The sequence below is a fragment of the Takifugu flavidus genome, chromosome 10 (assembly GCF_003711565.1).
Source record: "Takifugu flavidus isolate HTHZ2018 chromosome 10, ASM371156v2, whole genome shotgun sequence".
In the NCBI taxonomy this organism is placed as follows: domain Eukaryota; kingdom Metazoa; phylum Chordata; class Actinopteri; order Tetraodontiformes; family Tetraodontidae; genus Takifugu; species Takifugu flavidus.
In genome coordinates, this window is record NC_079529.1 from 1,432,501 (window position 1) to 1,448,283 (window position 15,783).

Genomic DNA, 15,783 nt, shown 5'->3' on the forward strand with positions numbered 1-15,783 from the left:
TCTTATCCTGTGACTTTGATATGTTGTCTTTGATTCTAACATGAACAAAAGAGTCCCGTGTTTTTGTTTGCTGTGAGTTCTGTTAATATATTTTAATAAAAAATTTCATCCATAACCTGAACTGTATCGTCCTCCAGCTTTCACAATTGTTATATTTTATCAAAGGTTTTACATCAATCAATAGATGAACAATCATCGTTAACACAAGCTAAAGTCACTGACTAAAAACACCCTTTGACTGAAGTAAAGAGGGATTTTTAATGTATTTGGAGGAAAGTATTTTATAGGTGAATCTTTCAATAAATGAACAGATTCATTAAATAAAAAAACATTACTGCAATGAGATAAAATACCTGATTACCTTTTGCCAACATTTTTAAACATCACATCTTCCTCACATCCAGACTAAATCAGAAAACAACACTGGTGTAATCTGCTCCCTTCCCAATAACGTGCACCCATATCAAATGCAGTTTGGTGCACGCTGATTCAGAACGGGACATTTATTCACATGTAGAGAACATGTGTTGGTCCACAGACAGAGATTCTCCTCAAGCTCCATGACGGAAGTTACGCAACCGCCGAGTAAACTGCAGAGAGCCCAAAACAAACACCACCATCTGCTTATTCTGTCAATAAATAACTGCGTTACTGTTACTCACCATCCCATCGAGTCCATAATGCGTGTTCTACACACACTGTAAAATTGTCCTAGGGTCTACACACACGTGCAGTGGTGGACAACTGGATCAGAAGGCTTCAGAGGTGTCGGCTGTCAGTGAATGGGCCATTAAAAGCAACATTCCTTTAATTAACTCTTGCTGGAAACACCTGCTGGAATTCTGTAAATAACTGACCAGCCCCCTCAGCCAGGTTGAGCTCACGTGGGGCGAGTTGGAAGATTAACTAGACCGATCTATTTTACATTTGAAGGAAAGACACGGAACAACATCGGTGTGGAAGTCCTACTGACACTGAGCCCGAGCCCCCGTGCTCGGAGCGGCCAGCTGCACATTTCAGCATCTTTATGAACCAGATCACATTTTGGAGGCAAAAATAGGTCTATATCTTGGGATCTGAAAGGCCTCAGTGATGAATATTATAATGGTGTGTGTGTGTGTGTGTGTTTGCAAGGTTGGAAACGGACCAGATTGCTTGTAGCTTCAAAGTGTAGTGATGGACGGACAGGTGGGTGATGGAGACAGCTCGTAGGCTGCGTGTCCGTGCGTGTGTCCGTGCGTGTGTCCGTGCGTGCGTGTGTTAGGCCAAGTGGAACAGGCAGCAGGGTTTCTGAGTTGCACAAGGCACACGGCCAAGTGATTGAAGTGATAAAGATGGAGAGCAGGAGGACTGTGGAGGGGTGGCGGTGGCGGTGGAGGGTGCGTGTTGGGTAACCCGGTGAACGGGGAGAGGCCGCAGATGAAATAAAACATGTTAGATCGGCGTGTAACAGCGTTTCATTCTCTTTGATACGTTTTGCACGTTGATATGTTTGTTGTGTTTCCGCTCCGCTGCCTCTCGCGCGTCCCAATATTGGCCCCCGACCGTAAAAATGATGGAAAGCTCAACTAACCGTGGCTGTTCCTTCGGAGGCAGCTGTCACTGCGCGACTCGTCCACCAGAGGGCACACTTACACTCATGATACGCTGCATGGACCGACCCCCCCCTCCCCGCTGTCTGTCCGTCTGTCCGCTCTCTCAGATGGGGGAAGGTTACTCAGTACAAGTGAATTAACATTTCTGCAGTGATTAGTTATACTTTTAGTCCAGTGAAGGGTCAACGCAGTCCATAATTATACTGGGAAATATGATATTCCACAGGGGTTTGCTTAGCTGCATTCAATCCTGTTTGCTCAACAAACACAGCGCGTGCTGCGTGTGTGTGTGTGTGTGTGTGTGTGCGTGTGCGGAAGAGAGAGCTAGACGGAAAGAACGAGGATAACAGGTGTTAATCAGAAAGGGAACCCTGGCTGTCAAGAAAGAGGGTGTAGCTGTGAAGGGGAACCACTTACATCACCTTTACCCCCCAGTAATGTGCCGCGCCGCTGGAATGTTCCGTGTTTATAAATGTGGGACTTAAACGTCCTCACAGGACACAGACACTTATGATCCCGTGAGAGTAGCGAAAAGCATGCTGTGCCAATCCTGTTGCACAAATTGCTGCCCCACTCGAAGCAGGACCTGACTCGGGGTTCGTTTGTGTTCCGCTAGTTGCTCCATGGCGACCGTGATTGGTCCACGCGGTCCCGCCTCCGCTGTGTTTTCTCTGATTAGCGGGTCGTGATGTCAGAGTCCTTCTTCCATCAGGCAAAAGTTGGGAGGAACCTCCGCCCGTTGGGGTTGTTCCGCCGCTGCGGCCTTCCTCCTGTCATCGTCGTTAGCTCCTGTGCTGCGCAGGCCCTCCCCGACGTTTGTGGTCTCTTCTTCCTCATCGACCCCCCCCAACACACACACACACACACACACACACATTACGCCCCTCCCCCCTCCTCTCCCTCCTCTGTATGACCTGCTGAACCAGCACACGCTGGCCTGTCCGTCAGCTCCAGGGAACAGGTGCTGCAGCCATGACCTCACTTCCCCAACTTTTCCATCCTCTGCAGCCCAAACGCACACGCACACACACGCACGCACGCACGCACGCACGCGCTGAACTTTGCACTATGCGTTCCAGTGGTTTCTGAAGACTCCACATCTGAGGCGGTTCTGCTCAGCACGGCCGCTGAGAAGCTGACTGACACTAACTTATTGGCCTGTGACTCGACGTGCGTCTTAAACACGCTCGCGCACACGTACGCGCGCACACGAGCAGCTCCAAATCACTTTAAGAGGCTGACCCAAAGGTATGCTGACAGGTGCGTATAAACCCAGGGTCCTACTAGAGGAAAAGATCTGATGTGAGTCCAAAAACACTCCAGGGCTCCTCGTAATAAACTGTCTCTTTTTTTCTGCCTTTCACGTCACATTATGCTAAAAGCCGGATCTTGACAGGAGAGAAGAGACCTGGACAGCAACACCGGCGCTTGTTTCTGATATTGCGCTTCGATTAGCCAGCCAGCACCAGGTGAGGGGGGGTGGGTGACTGCTGGGTGAGGGCAGGGGGGCCACCCGCGAAGGGGGAGGGGTAAAGTTTGACAGTCGCTCACAGTTGGCACCAAGTATCCAGGATGCTTTGGGGTGGACAGGGAGAGGGGCAGAGGGAGCGAGGCAGAGGTAAACGGGGTGAGTCTCTATCCTGAGGGGACGAAAGAGACGCAGATCCTCTTTTCTCTTTGCATTTCACCTTCGGGGAGGAAAAAAAGAAGAGCTATAACATGAACATCAAAGAGAGAAATCATCATTAACTGCACCACAGTTTGCTCCTGCGCGTCATCTCGCACCTCTCCGAGTTCAATCCCAAATCCACTCCGATTTGCCCCCTGTGGGACTTCGTTCTCTCTCTTCCTGTAAGTATTCTCTTTCATTCTCTCGCCGCGCGCCGCCGTTCTTGGCGTTTTTCGCTGTCGCATTGTGAAACTCTGCCCGTGGCAGGAGAGAAATATCACTCTTGTTATCTGACTGCAGACACGGGCGCGCAGCCTTCTTGCGGGCTGGTTTTGTAAATAAGCACAGCTTGTGCGTTTGTGGGACGGGGAATTGGAAGGAGCGCTGTGCTGTTCTAGTATGCATAACCTCAGCTGCCCCCCCCCCCCCACACACACACACACACTTCTGCATGTGTGTGATTGTCCATCTCTGTCCAACAGGCTTCCTCTGGGTGTTTCCAGCTCAAATCAATACTGTTAATAGTTTGTGTGTGTGCACTAATGCAGCTTTTGTGGATTCCCGGCTCGCTGCATCTGAGGCCTCTTTTTCCCCGCAGGACACGTTTGTTGTCCTGTTGTCTGGGCGGTGAGACGGGCTCGCGCTCGCCGTCCTCGCGCTCGCCGTCCTCGCGCTCGCCGTCCTCCAGCTGGGACGTCTTCAGCGTCTTGCCTCTCAGTAGTGTAAAGTTGTCTCCGTCTCACGGTGGTGCAGGTGGGCTTCTGTGGGGGTCATGAGAGGTCGTCTGTGGGTAGGCCCGCTGCAGGGTCTGAGAGCCACTTCCATCCATCCATCCATCCATCCATCCATCCATCCATCCATCCATCCATCCATCCATCCATCTCGGCTCGGTTTTGGTCTAACAAGCCTCTTCCTCTCCCCTTCCTCTGCGACAGGTGGGCCCCATTCCTCCCGACCCAGCGACGCCAGGAACTTCCTCTCTCTCTCTCTCTTTCCGCTCCGCTCACTGGCTTCCTCCACCATGACACTGCTGGCATCGGAGAGGTCGCTCCTCATTCGGAGCAAGTTCCGCTCAGGTGAGGAAGTCACGGCAGTTACAGGAGAACCTGGAATTAGTTTCCCCGGAACAATGGCGTTGACGCGGGGGGCATAATTGGCAACATTAGCGTCGATGTCCAGAGGTGAAGTGTTGGTAAACGTTATTGGCTGCTCGGTCACCTTGTCCATCACGTGATCAATGGAGTGACTGAATTGATCGGGGTGGATGAGTTTAGTGATCGCTGTCCACAGATGGAGGCCCCTTGAATGGATCTGAGGACGGTTGATCCCTGTACGTTTGAGACATTTAAAGCACAACACACACTGTTAGATTCAGGTTAAAACAGAGCGCGGGCCTCTGACACCAAAGCCTTTTAATACGGTTGCTCCTGAAACGTTCAGAGCCTCCTCTGGAATTTTAAGAGCTAAGAACATAGTTTAGGTGTCCTGTGTTTAAAGTCTAAAGAGAAAGAATAAAAGCAGTAAATGTGTGCAGCTGTCCTTTATAGTCAAAGCAAGTGAATAAATGTGACTAAGATGTAATTAATGGTTGCGAACCTTAAAGTGGCACCACGAGCCTTACACTCAAGGATTTAAAAAACAAAAAATCCCTTTAAGGCAGTTCTACTTATATTAAAGCAAATGCAGTAATTACGGACTTGAGATTTATTTTCCGTCTAAAGGGGAGCAGAAAGTAAATGGAAAGGCTACAACGATCCCATAAGCTGCAATGATTGTTGCTGTGTTGCAGCTGTTGTCAACAGTTGGCGACGTAGACTGGCGAGGAGACGCCGCAGAGACGGTCCCCAAGGTGCACCAACACCTGCTAAAAACACGGCATTCCTTCCAGCAGCTGCTCCGCTGCAGATAAAGGATGTATAGAACGTATAAATGAATGTTAATGTTTGACATTAAATGTGTTCAGCCGGTGTAGGAGAAGTTACACCATCACATGCGCATCACATTCAATGAGCTACGCGTTGCACTCAATCCTTTATGATCAATTTAGGCTTTGGAGATGAGGGAGGTCAGAATTGATTATTGTTTTCCCATTAAAATCTAATCTCAGTCAGTCATTGTGGACAGGGGTCTCTCCCATGGAGCCACCTATGCTGCAGTGTCATATTTCTCTCCGTGCACGCTTCGAGGGCGTTTGATGATTTCCTCCTTTTCTTTAGCACCAGCCATCACAGAGCGCCACTCACTGAGCGCTCTATATGTTCAGCCTCGAACCTAATGTGATTTGAAATGGAGCGCGGCTGCATCTGGCCTCCCCTTTAGAATATAAGGCAATCTGGTGGCGGACACACAGCAGGGGGCGACCCCCCCCCCCCCCCCCCACCACACACACACGCACACATACACGGAGAAATCAAACAGAAAATCCATGATAAGCTCTTCTTCCCAGTCTTCATGGCAACAGAGTGCACCCTGGTAATCTGATCTGCTTTAAATCCACATTTTTTTGTTTTGTGTTGCGAGAGCCGCAGGAGATCAGCGAGAGTAAAGTTAGCAGTACGAATGGGGATGACGTGGGGTGGGGGGGGGGGAGGCTTCTGGAGAGAGCAGGACAGCTGAAGGGGGGGATGGGGACAACAGAAATAGACATACTGAAAGATAAATAGTCACTGACCCCTCCTCACAGCCCTCTCCCCGTCCCTCGTCTGGTCTCTCATGTCTCAGGACTCGGGGGGGGGGGGGGGGGGCAGCACTGCTTCACCTGCTTGTGTGCGGACTGAATGTTAATGCACGTCCATGCGTGCGGCGGGTAGCTGTGCAGAGACACGTGAGAGGACATTGGTAATCAACATGCTCCTCAAAGTCACCGGGCAATCCAAGGAACAGTCATGACTCCATCCACAAACGTTCAGCTTCGCTCCCGGATGATTTCGTCCTCCGAGGGGGAAATTAGATTACCTCGCCGCCCCATCAGCGTAACCGGAATTGATATTTCCCATTTTTCATCCGTCTCTTGTTCTTGTCTTTCAGTCCTGCAGTTGAGGATTCAGAACCGAAGGCAGAGCGAGATCAATGCCGACCCTGGTTAGTCTGTGTGTATTATTAACATTGTGATTGATCAATTTGTGCTGACTGAGGGTCCGGTTTGATATTAATGGTCTACAGGTCGTCTCTTTTCACTGACAGATAATTGCTTATTGATCCACAAAAGCCTCCAGTTCTGTCCTGCTTCTGCGGTCGTCCGAGTTTTACTTCCGAAGACTAATTTTCAAAAAGGTGTTTTAGCACAACCTCCTTTGTGGTCCATCAAAACGGAGCCTTTTATTGTACGATGAGTCCAGCAGATCCACAGACAAGAACCAAACCCAAAGAAAACCAAGATTATAAACTCCCCTTTTTTTATTACGGCAAATCGGAAAAGTGCTTCATTCAAAAACGCACATCTGCCAGCTCCGAGGAGAGCTGGTGGGGATGAGCTGAAGGCTTGAACTGCTTTGTTGGGTCAATGGGTCATCTAAGCTGTTCCTCGAAGTTATTAGGGGCATTACTGTGTAATCTTATGGATACACCTTCTCTCCGTAGGTTTGAAATCGGCTTCTCCTCCTCAAAAACCAGAGAAAGAGCGGCCCGAAGCTCTGGTGAGGCCTGAATTCATAACCAATCGAACAGAATGAAATTAACCTAAGCTTTGTTCTGATCATTATTGATACCGTTGAGAGTTTTCCCATCATTTGCACTGTCTGTAGCCTTCATGGGGACTAGATTAGAGTCGTGTGCATTGCAACATTCCCCTGATCAAAACGTGTTTTCTGGGCCCTGTCTGTTGGTCTGACCCGCTGTTTCCTGATGCAGCGTCGAACCGACAACGGCGCTGCTCAGAAGCTGCCCTCTAGTGGTCTGAACCCTGAAACTGCACAAGGTGATGCCCTGCATACAGTAATATCTCTGTCTCCTTTTGGCTTTGCCCTGTGGGCTACACACACACACACACACACACACACACACACACAAATGACGTGTGTAAATCTGACTCTGGGTTGGTTTTCATCCGCCGTCAGTGTTGCAGAACTGTGACCTTGCTGCACCCTGGAATTCTACATTTTAAGCTGACTGCAAATCCGCCAGTGAGTGACAGCACACAATAAACCCGCCTATCAAGGATTCATCAAATTTCTTGTATTAGTGGCGCCTCCCTTGTGTCTCGCTCCTCACCACCCTTCACCCTTTTTGAGTGGAGAATCTGGCTTTTTCCAATTAATCTGATCATTCCACAAGTCTTGATTAAAAAGGTCAGGAGTAATAATTTTGGTCCCTGGTCACGTTGAGCAACACTGTTGAGCAGACTTACGTCACTCTCATGATCTGAATTATGTGGTGTCTCCTGCTGGCTTGATGGAGGATTCCCTCCTGCATCTCCTCTCCAAACAGAAAGGACTGTCTGTGGCGGCCAAAGACAGAAGAAGGCTCGCCACTCGCAGGACCTCGGCGAGAGGATCCCCCACCTGCCAGGACCTGTGGAGCACAAACAGTTGCTCTCCCTGGAGAGCGGTCAGTTGTTACCCCTTCAATTTTCACCCCCCCCACCCCCGCTGCTTGGCTAGCTTAATCTCTTTCGTTTCCATCTGCTCAGGTTCTGCGTCTGAGTCGACTGATGTCCTCAAAGATGACATCGCCTCCTCACCTGCGGAACAGCGTGCTTTTCCCAAATTGCCCGGCTTTTCTCCGTTGGCGGGGCTCTCTGGTGACCAATTAAGGAGTGAATTCTCGGCTGTAGGTCCGTCCCTCAACCACAGACCTGCTCCTGCTCAGGTGAGAAATGAACTCGCATTTCATTGAAGAGAAACGTGTTGACCACATTGAAGGAACATAAACGTGTGTATGAAAACGAACATGTCCTACCTCTTCTTTCTGCCCACAGTCTGGTTTGACGTCGCTCTCGGCAACCGAAAGCATCAGACAACCACTGAGTGTAACACTCGGTGATTCAAACTCCATGGCAACCACTGGGCGACCAAATGGGAGCTATATGACCTCTCAGAACACACTCCTGCTGCCGAAGGTAATGCAGAGTTAGTGTGTGCTAATACTGTTACATCTCTTTCAATCTAACTGGTTCCTTCAAACGTTCAAAAGGTCTTTTCCTTCCCTCACTTGAAATTAACATTGTAACAGCAAGACAGGCGGCAGATGCAGGTGTGTCGGCGCAGATTGTGCTAGTTGTGATGTTTTCCGCAGCGTAAAAGAGCCTCGCGGAGGCTGACGGTCGTTCTCCTGTATTCTGCTCTGCTCGGAGCCGCTCTGCATTCATTACTGTCAATTTGCACTTCAGGGGCTCAGTATTTGCCCTGTGGGTTAACACATTCACACATGAGTAGCATCGCTGCATGTCAGGACTAGCGTGTGCTGTCATGCGGAGCTTCGTGAGGCATTTGTACATTTCATGTTGGAATTTAACCCCTAGCACGGGCCAAACCACATGGAATGACTTGACATTTTCTCTTTGGTATTTTCTCCCTGTCTTCATGGAATTAATGAAGGTAACTTAAATGTCCTCACAGTCATTTGAAAAGTAACAGGAAATGTGTGTCCCTACAGACAGCCCGGCCCCCTAGCCCCGGCTACTCCTCTTCTCTGCCCACCGCCCTCAACTTCAGCCACCTCTCCCGTCCACGGAAACCCAGGGACGCCAAGCCAAAAGTGAAGAAACTCAAGTATCATCAGTACATTCCTCCAGATCAGAGAGGAGGGTCTGGGAATGCAGGTGCCACTTTATCCATACTGCTTCACTCCTGTGATTAAAAAGATCGCACTAAAAACTTTATCCACAGGGGGAGGAGCCAAACAAAAGAGCCCTACTGCTAACCAGTATATCGACCCAGCATCTTCCAGTATTCTAAAGCAACAGCAGGTTTTCCTCCAACTGCAGATCCTCCAGAACCACCAACAGCTACACCAGCAGCTCCAACCACAACAGCAGATCACTGTTGTAACCAGGTACGTCATCCGCGTATCAAAATCCATGAAAGTAAAATCCTCGGGTAGCTCCCGGTGAGTTAAGGTTTCTGTTCATATTGTTTTAGTGGAGATCACAGTGACCTGCTGAAGTCCTCTGGAGCCATGCCCATAAATCTCCAGCATGTTCCAAACACAGCAAACCAGACCTCTATGGATGCGAATCCTGTGCCCAAGTCTGAGCTTCTACCAGCAGATCTTGACGATCTGACGGTACGAAACCCATTAGGCCACAAACGTCCCGTATGAGCGGTGGCGACACTTTGCTATTTCACCTTCAACTGTTGCCCTTTCTCAGGTGTCAGAGTTGCGGCAGCAGCTGCGTAAGCGAGGCCTCCCCGTCTCCGGAACGAAGCCCGCTCTACTACAGCGCCTCCGCCTCTTTCAGCTTCCCCGCTCTTGTGTCACTCCAGCTCCCCTCTGCCAGCTGGGTAGCAGCCTGGAGGCCGTCATCCCCCTTACCCCACTGCTGCCATCAAGTCAGAGCCCCAGCTCAAGCTCCAGCTCAAGAATGGACTCCCCTGGTAGCAGCCCAAGCCAGCAAATGTTCATCACGGATCGGGGAATCCCTAATGGAATTCTCACAGATTCTCCAAACGGAGTTCCGGAGGGAATGCTCTTGTCAAGCGGTTTCTCGCAAGCTGTGCCGGTCACTTTGTCTGGCGATGGTGGCGGTCTTACCAACGCTGTCTTTTTGGCTCCGGCTAACACGGCCTCAGGAACCCCGAGTCCCAGTCTACCCATGTCGTGCTCCTCACCTCTGTCATGCACGACTCCACTGAGAAGCGAAATGGAGCAACAGAGGGAACCTAGTGTGGAGAAGAAGGAGAGGCTGAGGAGCAGGTCAAGGAACTGCGCCCTCAGCCCCGGTGATGAGGTGAGCAAGGTGAGCAAGTCACCTGCATATCTGTTATTTTCAAATTAAGGCCAGAAGACACGAGTGAACGTTTTCATGTCCTCATTTATTCAGCTTTGTGGAAATTCCCTCCATCCATTCCTGCAACAGGATCCTGGATGCTCAAAAAGCAAACCAGAAGCAGAGGTAGAAACCGCGCAATCAAACAGCAAATTTCGCAATTCTGTAAATGAGAGCCCAATCAATGGAAAAACCCTCATGCGTGTGGTTTTCCTGTAGGTGTACGGCGGCCAACCTTGCGACCTGATTGGCCAGGATTTCGAGCTGCCGGTGCAGATAACAGCCAGCCCAGTTCAGGCCCTGCCTTGTGGTATTCGCAGCTTGGAGGAAGAACTCCAGGAGGCCATCCAGAAAGCACAGGTTAGGCAGTGTAGATGGACAGGAAGCTGGAAATAAACACTTCCTTTTTAAAAGATTTCTCTTTGGTCATAGATGGACCCTGCACAATCCATAGATGACATTTTGGATGAGCCGCTAATTTGTGTTAGTGAGTATCTGTGACGTCGCCTTCATGAAAGCCCAGTTTCCACGTGTTTAGACTAAACTATCCTTTCACCCCATTTCCAGACTACAGCCCCTCCGATCGTAAATCCCCGGCAGATTCCATCCTCACCACTTCACCTCTTCCACCTTCACTTCCTGCTGAGTCTCAGGCTCCCCAGCAGCAGAACAAGGACAACAACTTCCTGCCGTCACCTCTGTGCTCCTCGCTCCTGCTTGAGCTCCCACCATCACCCGCCGTAATAAACCCCAGCCAGGTATTCCCGGTGCCTCCCCCACCCCCCATCTGCACCTCTCCCCTACCGTCCACCGGGCCATCCCGGAAACGACGGGCTGCCGCCCTTTTTGACGCCGCTGAATGGCTGGAAACCCTGACGTCGGGCCTCCGCCCTCTCACTCCTCCTGTGGCCCCTTTCGTCGAGCAAGATTTCAGCCTGGATTCAGATTTAAACGTCAGTCGGGTGCTGGATCTGTTGATAGAGAAGTGGTGAGGGCCTGTGTTGACGTACCTGTATGTGACCTCTTTGTGCTGAATTTTTGATGTTCACAAATGACAAAAAACACAAAAAAAAAAACCCCCCTTCGCCTCCCGTCGAGGGCACAAGATTGCGAGCAATGGCTCCCATCTACGATTGGACAAGTTCTATAGGATGTCAGGAGCTGAATTCAATGCTCGTGGTGTTGGGGAACGTGAAAACACATGCACAGAGACACTGCAGGCTGCTATTTCGAATCACCTTTGAAGAGCAAACAAGCGACACGTCTGTGGATCGATTCACTGCACAGCAACATGTTTGCAGTGCAAAACAAAAGCCAAACCTGGTGGCATATTAATGTAGACCTGCCCCCCAGCTGCACTGGGAGAATGTTGCCCCTGACTTATCACCAAAACCTGTTGTTGGATCAGGTTTAGCGTAGCCCCTGGTGTTGACTCAGTCACTGAGTTCTAGCCATCCATGAAGCCTATTCAGTGTAAGTATACGGCTCCAGACCTCCACCCGGTGCCAAACACACTACTGGCATGCTGAGAGAGAACTCTGGCAAAGCTACAAGCGTGCACACACAGGCGCGTTCAGTCTGTGCGTATGAGCAAACAGAGGCTACGTTTGCATATACGAGAGGGCAACAAAATGGACTTATCGCTGTTTGTTTTAATGAAGCCCGTGTGGTAGGATCGGTCCGTAAAAGGACGAACACGAGGAAAAGAAGCCGTGCCCACATTTCATAGCTGACGTCTCACTGTAGTCTCGTCGCCAGCAGGCGGTAAATCCAATCTACTTATCCAGCGTAATCATCGGAACGGCCATATTTTCTTCTACACCCCACAGCTCTCCTACAGCAATCAAAAATACCCCATAAAAATACACAATCAGACATCACAGCCTGGCAAGGCGGTCATTTTGCTGCTTGATTAGCCCCCAACAGGATCAGGCTCCCATTATAGCAATGTTAGATTTAGCACAATTGACAGCGGACCCTCATCAGAGCGCCTGCTGAGGGGCAATTAATGCATGTTTTCCTTTGTTGTACACTTATATTAAAAGAAAATGCACTGAATCAGAGCTAAAATACTTTAGCCATACTTTTCCATCAGAGATTTCCAACAGCCCTGACAGGCTAATCCATCTTAAACACACTTTTATAGTTTTATAACTAAGAGAAAAGTCTTGCCCCCTCTTAGGTCCCCCGAACAGTTTAATTCCAGAGTGCAATATGCTTGTATAAAGGGCACATCAGTGTGTAGGTATGCGTGTTTGTATGTATTTTTGTATCTTCACGTCATGTGTTATGTTTGAAAACATTTGCAGCCTGTTTCTCTGCTGATTCGCCAGCGTTTTACCAAGTAAGGCGGCCACGACGAATCGCCAGCAGCGACGGGCACAAGCGACTGTTACATAGAATTCCTGCATAAAAAGAAGTGCAGCTACGTGTGCACGGACGACTGTGACAATCACAGCGGCCACTGAGCGCCAAAGCTGCATGAACAAAAAAAAAAAGAGGGTGACGGCAGGAGAGTAAGATGCTGCCTCCTGTGACTTCCAGTGCTTTAGGGCCGACACCGATGCCCTCCAACCCCCCTCCGTTTCCTGGAGGACCCCTGAGAGGGTTTCCTGTCTCTGCCTGTTTAATCTGGATTGGATCTGAATCTGGATTGGATCTGAATCTGGATTGGATCTGAATGGGTTTTAAGGTAGACACAAGAAGGAAACTCCCTGTCCTGCTTTCAGGAGACTGAACCTCCTTTGGCCAGTTCCGCTGCTATAAAGGCCTGATTTGAACAAAATACCACAAGATAAAATGTCTTCGATTGTATTTATTACGTGAGTTATTCCTTCATATGTAGAAGAACATCAGCATCTTTTATTTATTTAAAAGCATTCTGGAAAAAAAATAAAGTCTTAATAGATTTCCTACGTGTGTGGTTTTTGTTTTAGTTTTATTAATTTTGCCTAATGAAATGCGCTGATGTGAAGAATAAAAAAAGAAGTGAACACACACACACACACACACACACAACACACACACACACACACACACACACACACACACACACACACACACATTATGTCCTGATAAATGAGGATAAATTAGATATTGATTTCAACCAATCTTATGTTTAAATAGCCATAACCTGACACCAACAACCATCTAATGTAAAACCATCAGGATTTCTGCGGTATCATATCTGCAGTGAAACGTGTCTGCAGGTACGAGTGTGTCTCCAACAGACCTGCTCATTTATTCTGTTCAGCGCTGGTTTTAGACCCTCGGAATTTCATCGTAGAATCTCATATAACGACAGATAAAATAGATTCTGTTCCATTTTATCTGCGTGAGTTATTCAGCCCATAACATTTTACATGAGCAAACAAAGTACATTTACAAAAGCCCCTCCAGAGGTTACTTCAACCAACCAGTGATCCCTGGTCCTTCTTGCTCAGAGTGGGAAATAATCTCCATGTGAGCTCACTGGTATCACTGGCATCGAATACATGGCTCCAGTTCCTGTCTGGTGGGTATACAACACCATGTCACCCTATGATTCCCACAACGGAAGCCTCCTGAATGAAAATGTACTGATTTGACTGACATGTTGATCACGGAGCCCGGACCCTCTCCGTTCCGTTAAAAGAAAGTCATATAAAATCTCCGGCGGCCTCAAAGCCCCAAACCCACCTGCCTGTTTGGTTCTGGAGCGAGTCGAAGCCGCGCGGGCTGTTAAATTCATGCTCGCAGGGCTGTGGAGAGAGCAGCCACAAAGAGCAGAGATGAGAGACTCTCTTTTACTTCCTTCACCCGGGGGTGAGGGTGTATTTTCACAGGGGTAATACTGCAAAGCTGTAACCAGGGTGTAATGAGGGATTCTCTGTAATGGCCCCTTAGCCGTTCCACATCACTTCCTCCTGCCTGCCACCCCCACCCCTCACTCCGCTGCCTGTGCAATAACATCTTCCTGCGTGATTTCATGGGAATTAAAGGGAGAAAGGTGTGTTTCATATGTAAAGCAGGTATCCACAGAGTGCCCCCCCATCTCCCTCACTCTTTCCTTTGGTCTCGTGGGTCAGGGCCGGGGTGGGCTTTGATCACTGGCAGAAGGTCGCTATGGTTCGATTCCAGTGCCGCTCCGCTGAGAGGTTTGTTCTGCAGTTCTAAAGCACATGAGAGATGGCAGAAGGATGTTAATTTCGCAGCCTTTACCGGAGCCCACGGTGCACGTGAATTACATTCACAGTGGGAGGCAGGAAAAAAAATAGCCTCGGGTCCAGAAGCAACCGATAGACAGGGTGAAAAATCTATAAAATAATCTATTTATATGTAAAGTAATTGAGCCACTGAAGGTGTGGGACAGCGGAACTTCTCCAGGCTCCACCAACAGTCTCATATATGCAGTTATTAATAAGAAATAAATACTTTCACCACACTTTAATGGCAGAATAAGCATGTTTACATAAACAGTTATGGGCCACAAATGGCTGTGGGGGACCAGACTGTGGTTCTCTCCCCAGTATGCCAACACTGATGTATATGGAATATATACGTATATGCGAGCCATGCATTTAACAGAGTGTTTTACTCTCTATACTTTGCCCCACAGCAGGAGATGAATGCGGTTACAGAAGCAACCACAAATGGAGCACAACACATCCCAGAGTGGAACGTGATGGAGCCCATCGTGAAACTTCTGCACATGCACAAGTACGCCATCGTACTGGGATAGCAATAAGTTACAAAGGTGGACCCAAAACTCCTGTTTTTCCTGCTCTTGTCGATGGCTCATATGAAAACACACCGCCAACTAGTGGCCTGGCATGGGAACTACAGAGTATTTTGTGTGTTTCGTGTGTTCCTAAATTTGTTACAATTATTCGAGAACAAGACTCGACTGAAAGATTGCTGGCTGAGGAACATCCCAACTGGACAAGAGTGAATAATAATTTCCAAAAATTAGTTTTGTACTCAAAAAACTCCTGCTACTGCATGGAAGTGGCCGTGTCCCTGATTGTTTCACTGCCTTTGTGTGGCTGCAGTGATGACAGCTGCCATCCATCAGTGTCCCACTGTCACAATCAGGACATTTAGACAACAGTCATTTCTATGATTTGTGTTCACCGAGGAGAAATAATTGAAAGCAGATGGGGGCCGAAGTGCAATGACAAACTGCGTTTGTTGCAGGAATGATTCATTCTTCTTCTTGTGTTCAGATTAACTCTCTTCAGCCGTCCTTAACTGCTGCATTTGTGTCGTTTCCAGAAATCTTATCAGACGATAACATGGAATCCACCCGTCTGCGGCGTTCATCACGGGATTTTGATGTGGAATTTGACTGCTTCTGTTTTGAGAGCACCCTAAAGGGGCACACAGCCCCGAGAGTATTTCAAAGACGGGCCCGGGTGCAGTTTCCTCCTGTGAAGCAGGGCTGCCCCAAAGCTGTTTAAAGTAGCGCGCATTTCCTGTCTGGAACCAGAGGCTGGTGCAGCTTTCCAGTGCTGCCGCACATCAAACCGGAGCGCTGGTTAAGCTGCTGCTTGTCTTTGTTGCAAACTGCGGGAGACGGGGAAGGCTAATTGGACTAATTAGCACCAAAACAGGAC

General features: G+C 49.0%; 2 protein-coding genes across 7 annotated transcripts in view; both read left to right on the forward strand.

The window, feature by feature from the left end:
• Positions 1 to 115, forward strand: part of LOC130532918 (mucin-17) — a 5,977-nt gene extending 5,862 nt beyond the window's left edge. For all 5 annotated transcript variants that reach the window (XM_057045886.1, XM_057045884.1, XM_057045887.1 and 2 more), the window contains one exon: positions 1 to 115. This exon is cut by the window's left edge and continues 891 nt beyond it. The gene's annotated coding sequence lies outside the window, so the exon portion shown is untranslated.
• A 3,047-nt stretch (positions 116 to 3,162) lies between these two features.
• On the forward strand, positions 3,163 to 13,104 carry si:dkeyp-69b9.3 (myocardin). Of its 2 annotated transcripts, none has more exons than XM_057045893.1 (16): positions 3,163 to 3,446; positions 4,200 to 4,340; positions 6,292 to 6,345; positions 6,844 to 6,899; positions 7,114 to 7,180; positions 7,690 to 7,809; positions 7,892 to 8,070; positions 8,180 to 8,320; positions 8,857 to 9,022; positions 9,090 to 9,255; positions 9,342 to 9,486; positions 9,572 to 10,159; positions 10,244 to 10,315; positions 10,409 to 10,549; positions 10,622 to 10,676; positions 10,757 to 13,104. In XM_057045893.1, exons 2-16 carry the CDS (start codon positions 4,286 to 4,288, stop codon positions 11,179 to 11,181), a joined length of 2,430 nt encoding a protein of 809 aa, XP_056901873.1. In that variant the 5' UTR covers positions 3,163 to 3,446; positions 4,200 to 4,285; the 3' UTR covers positions 11,182 to 13,104. The 2 variants fall into 2 exon arrangements, with proteins under 2 accessions (XP_056901873.1, XP_056901874.1); XM_057045894.1 differs by having other exon boundaries at positions 9,572 to 10,150.
• The last annotated feature ends 2,679 nt before the right edge of the window (positions 13,105 to 15,783 follow it).

What these genes read in the sequence shown, in the direction of transcription:
- si:dkeyp-69b9.3 (XM_057045893.1), top strand. Translation starts at nt 4,286, where the DNA reads ATGACACTGCTGGCATCGGAGAGGTCGCTCCTCATTCGGAGCAAGTTC. An exon ending in AGGAGGGTCTGGGAATGCAG is followed by an intron (nt 9,023 to 9,089) that starts GTGCCACTTTAT and finishes CTTTATCCACAG; the next exon opens with GGGGAGGAGCCAAACAAAAG. An exon ending in AGGCCATCCAGAAAGCACAG is followed by an intron (nt 10,550 to 10,621) that starts GTTAGGCAGTGT and finishes CTTTGGTCATAG; the next exon opens with ATGGACCCTGCACAATCCAT.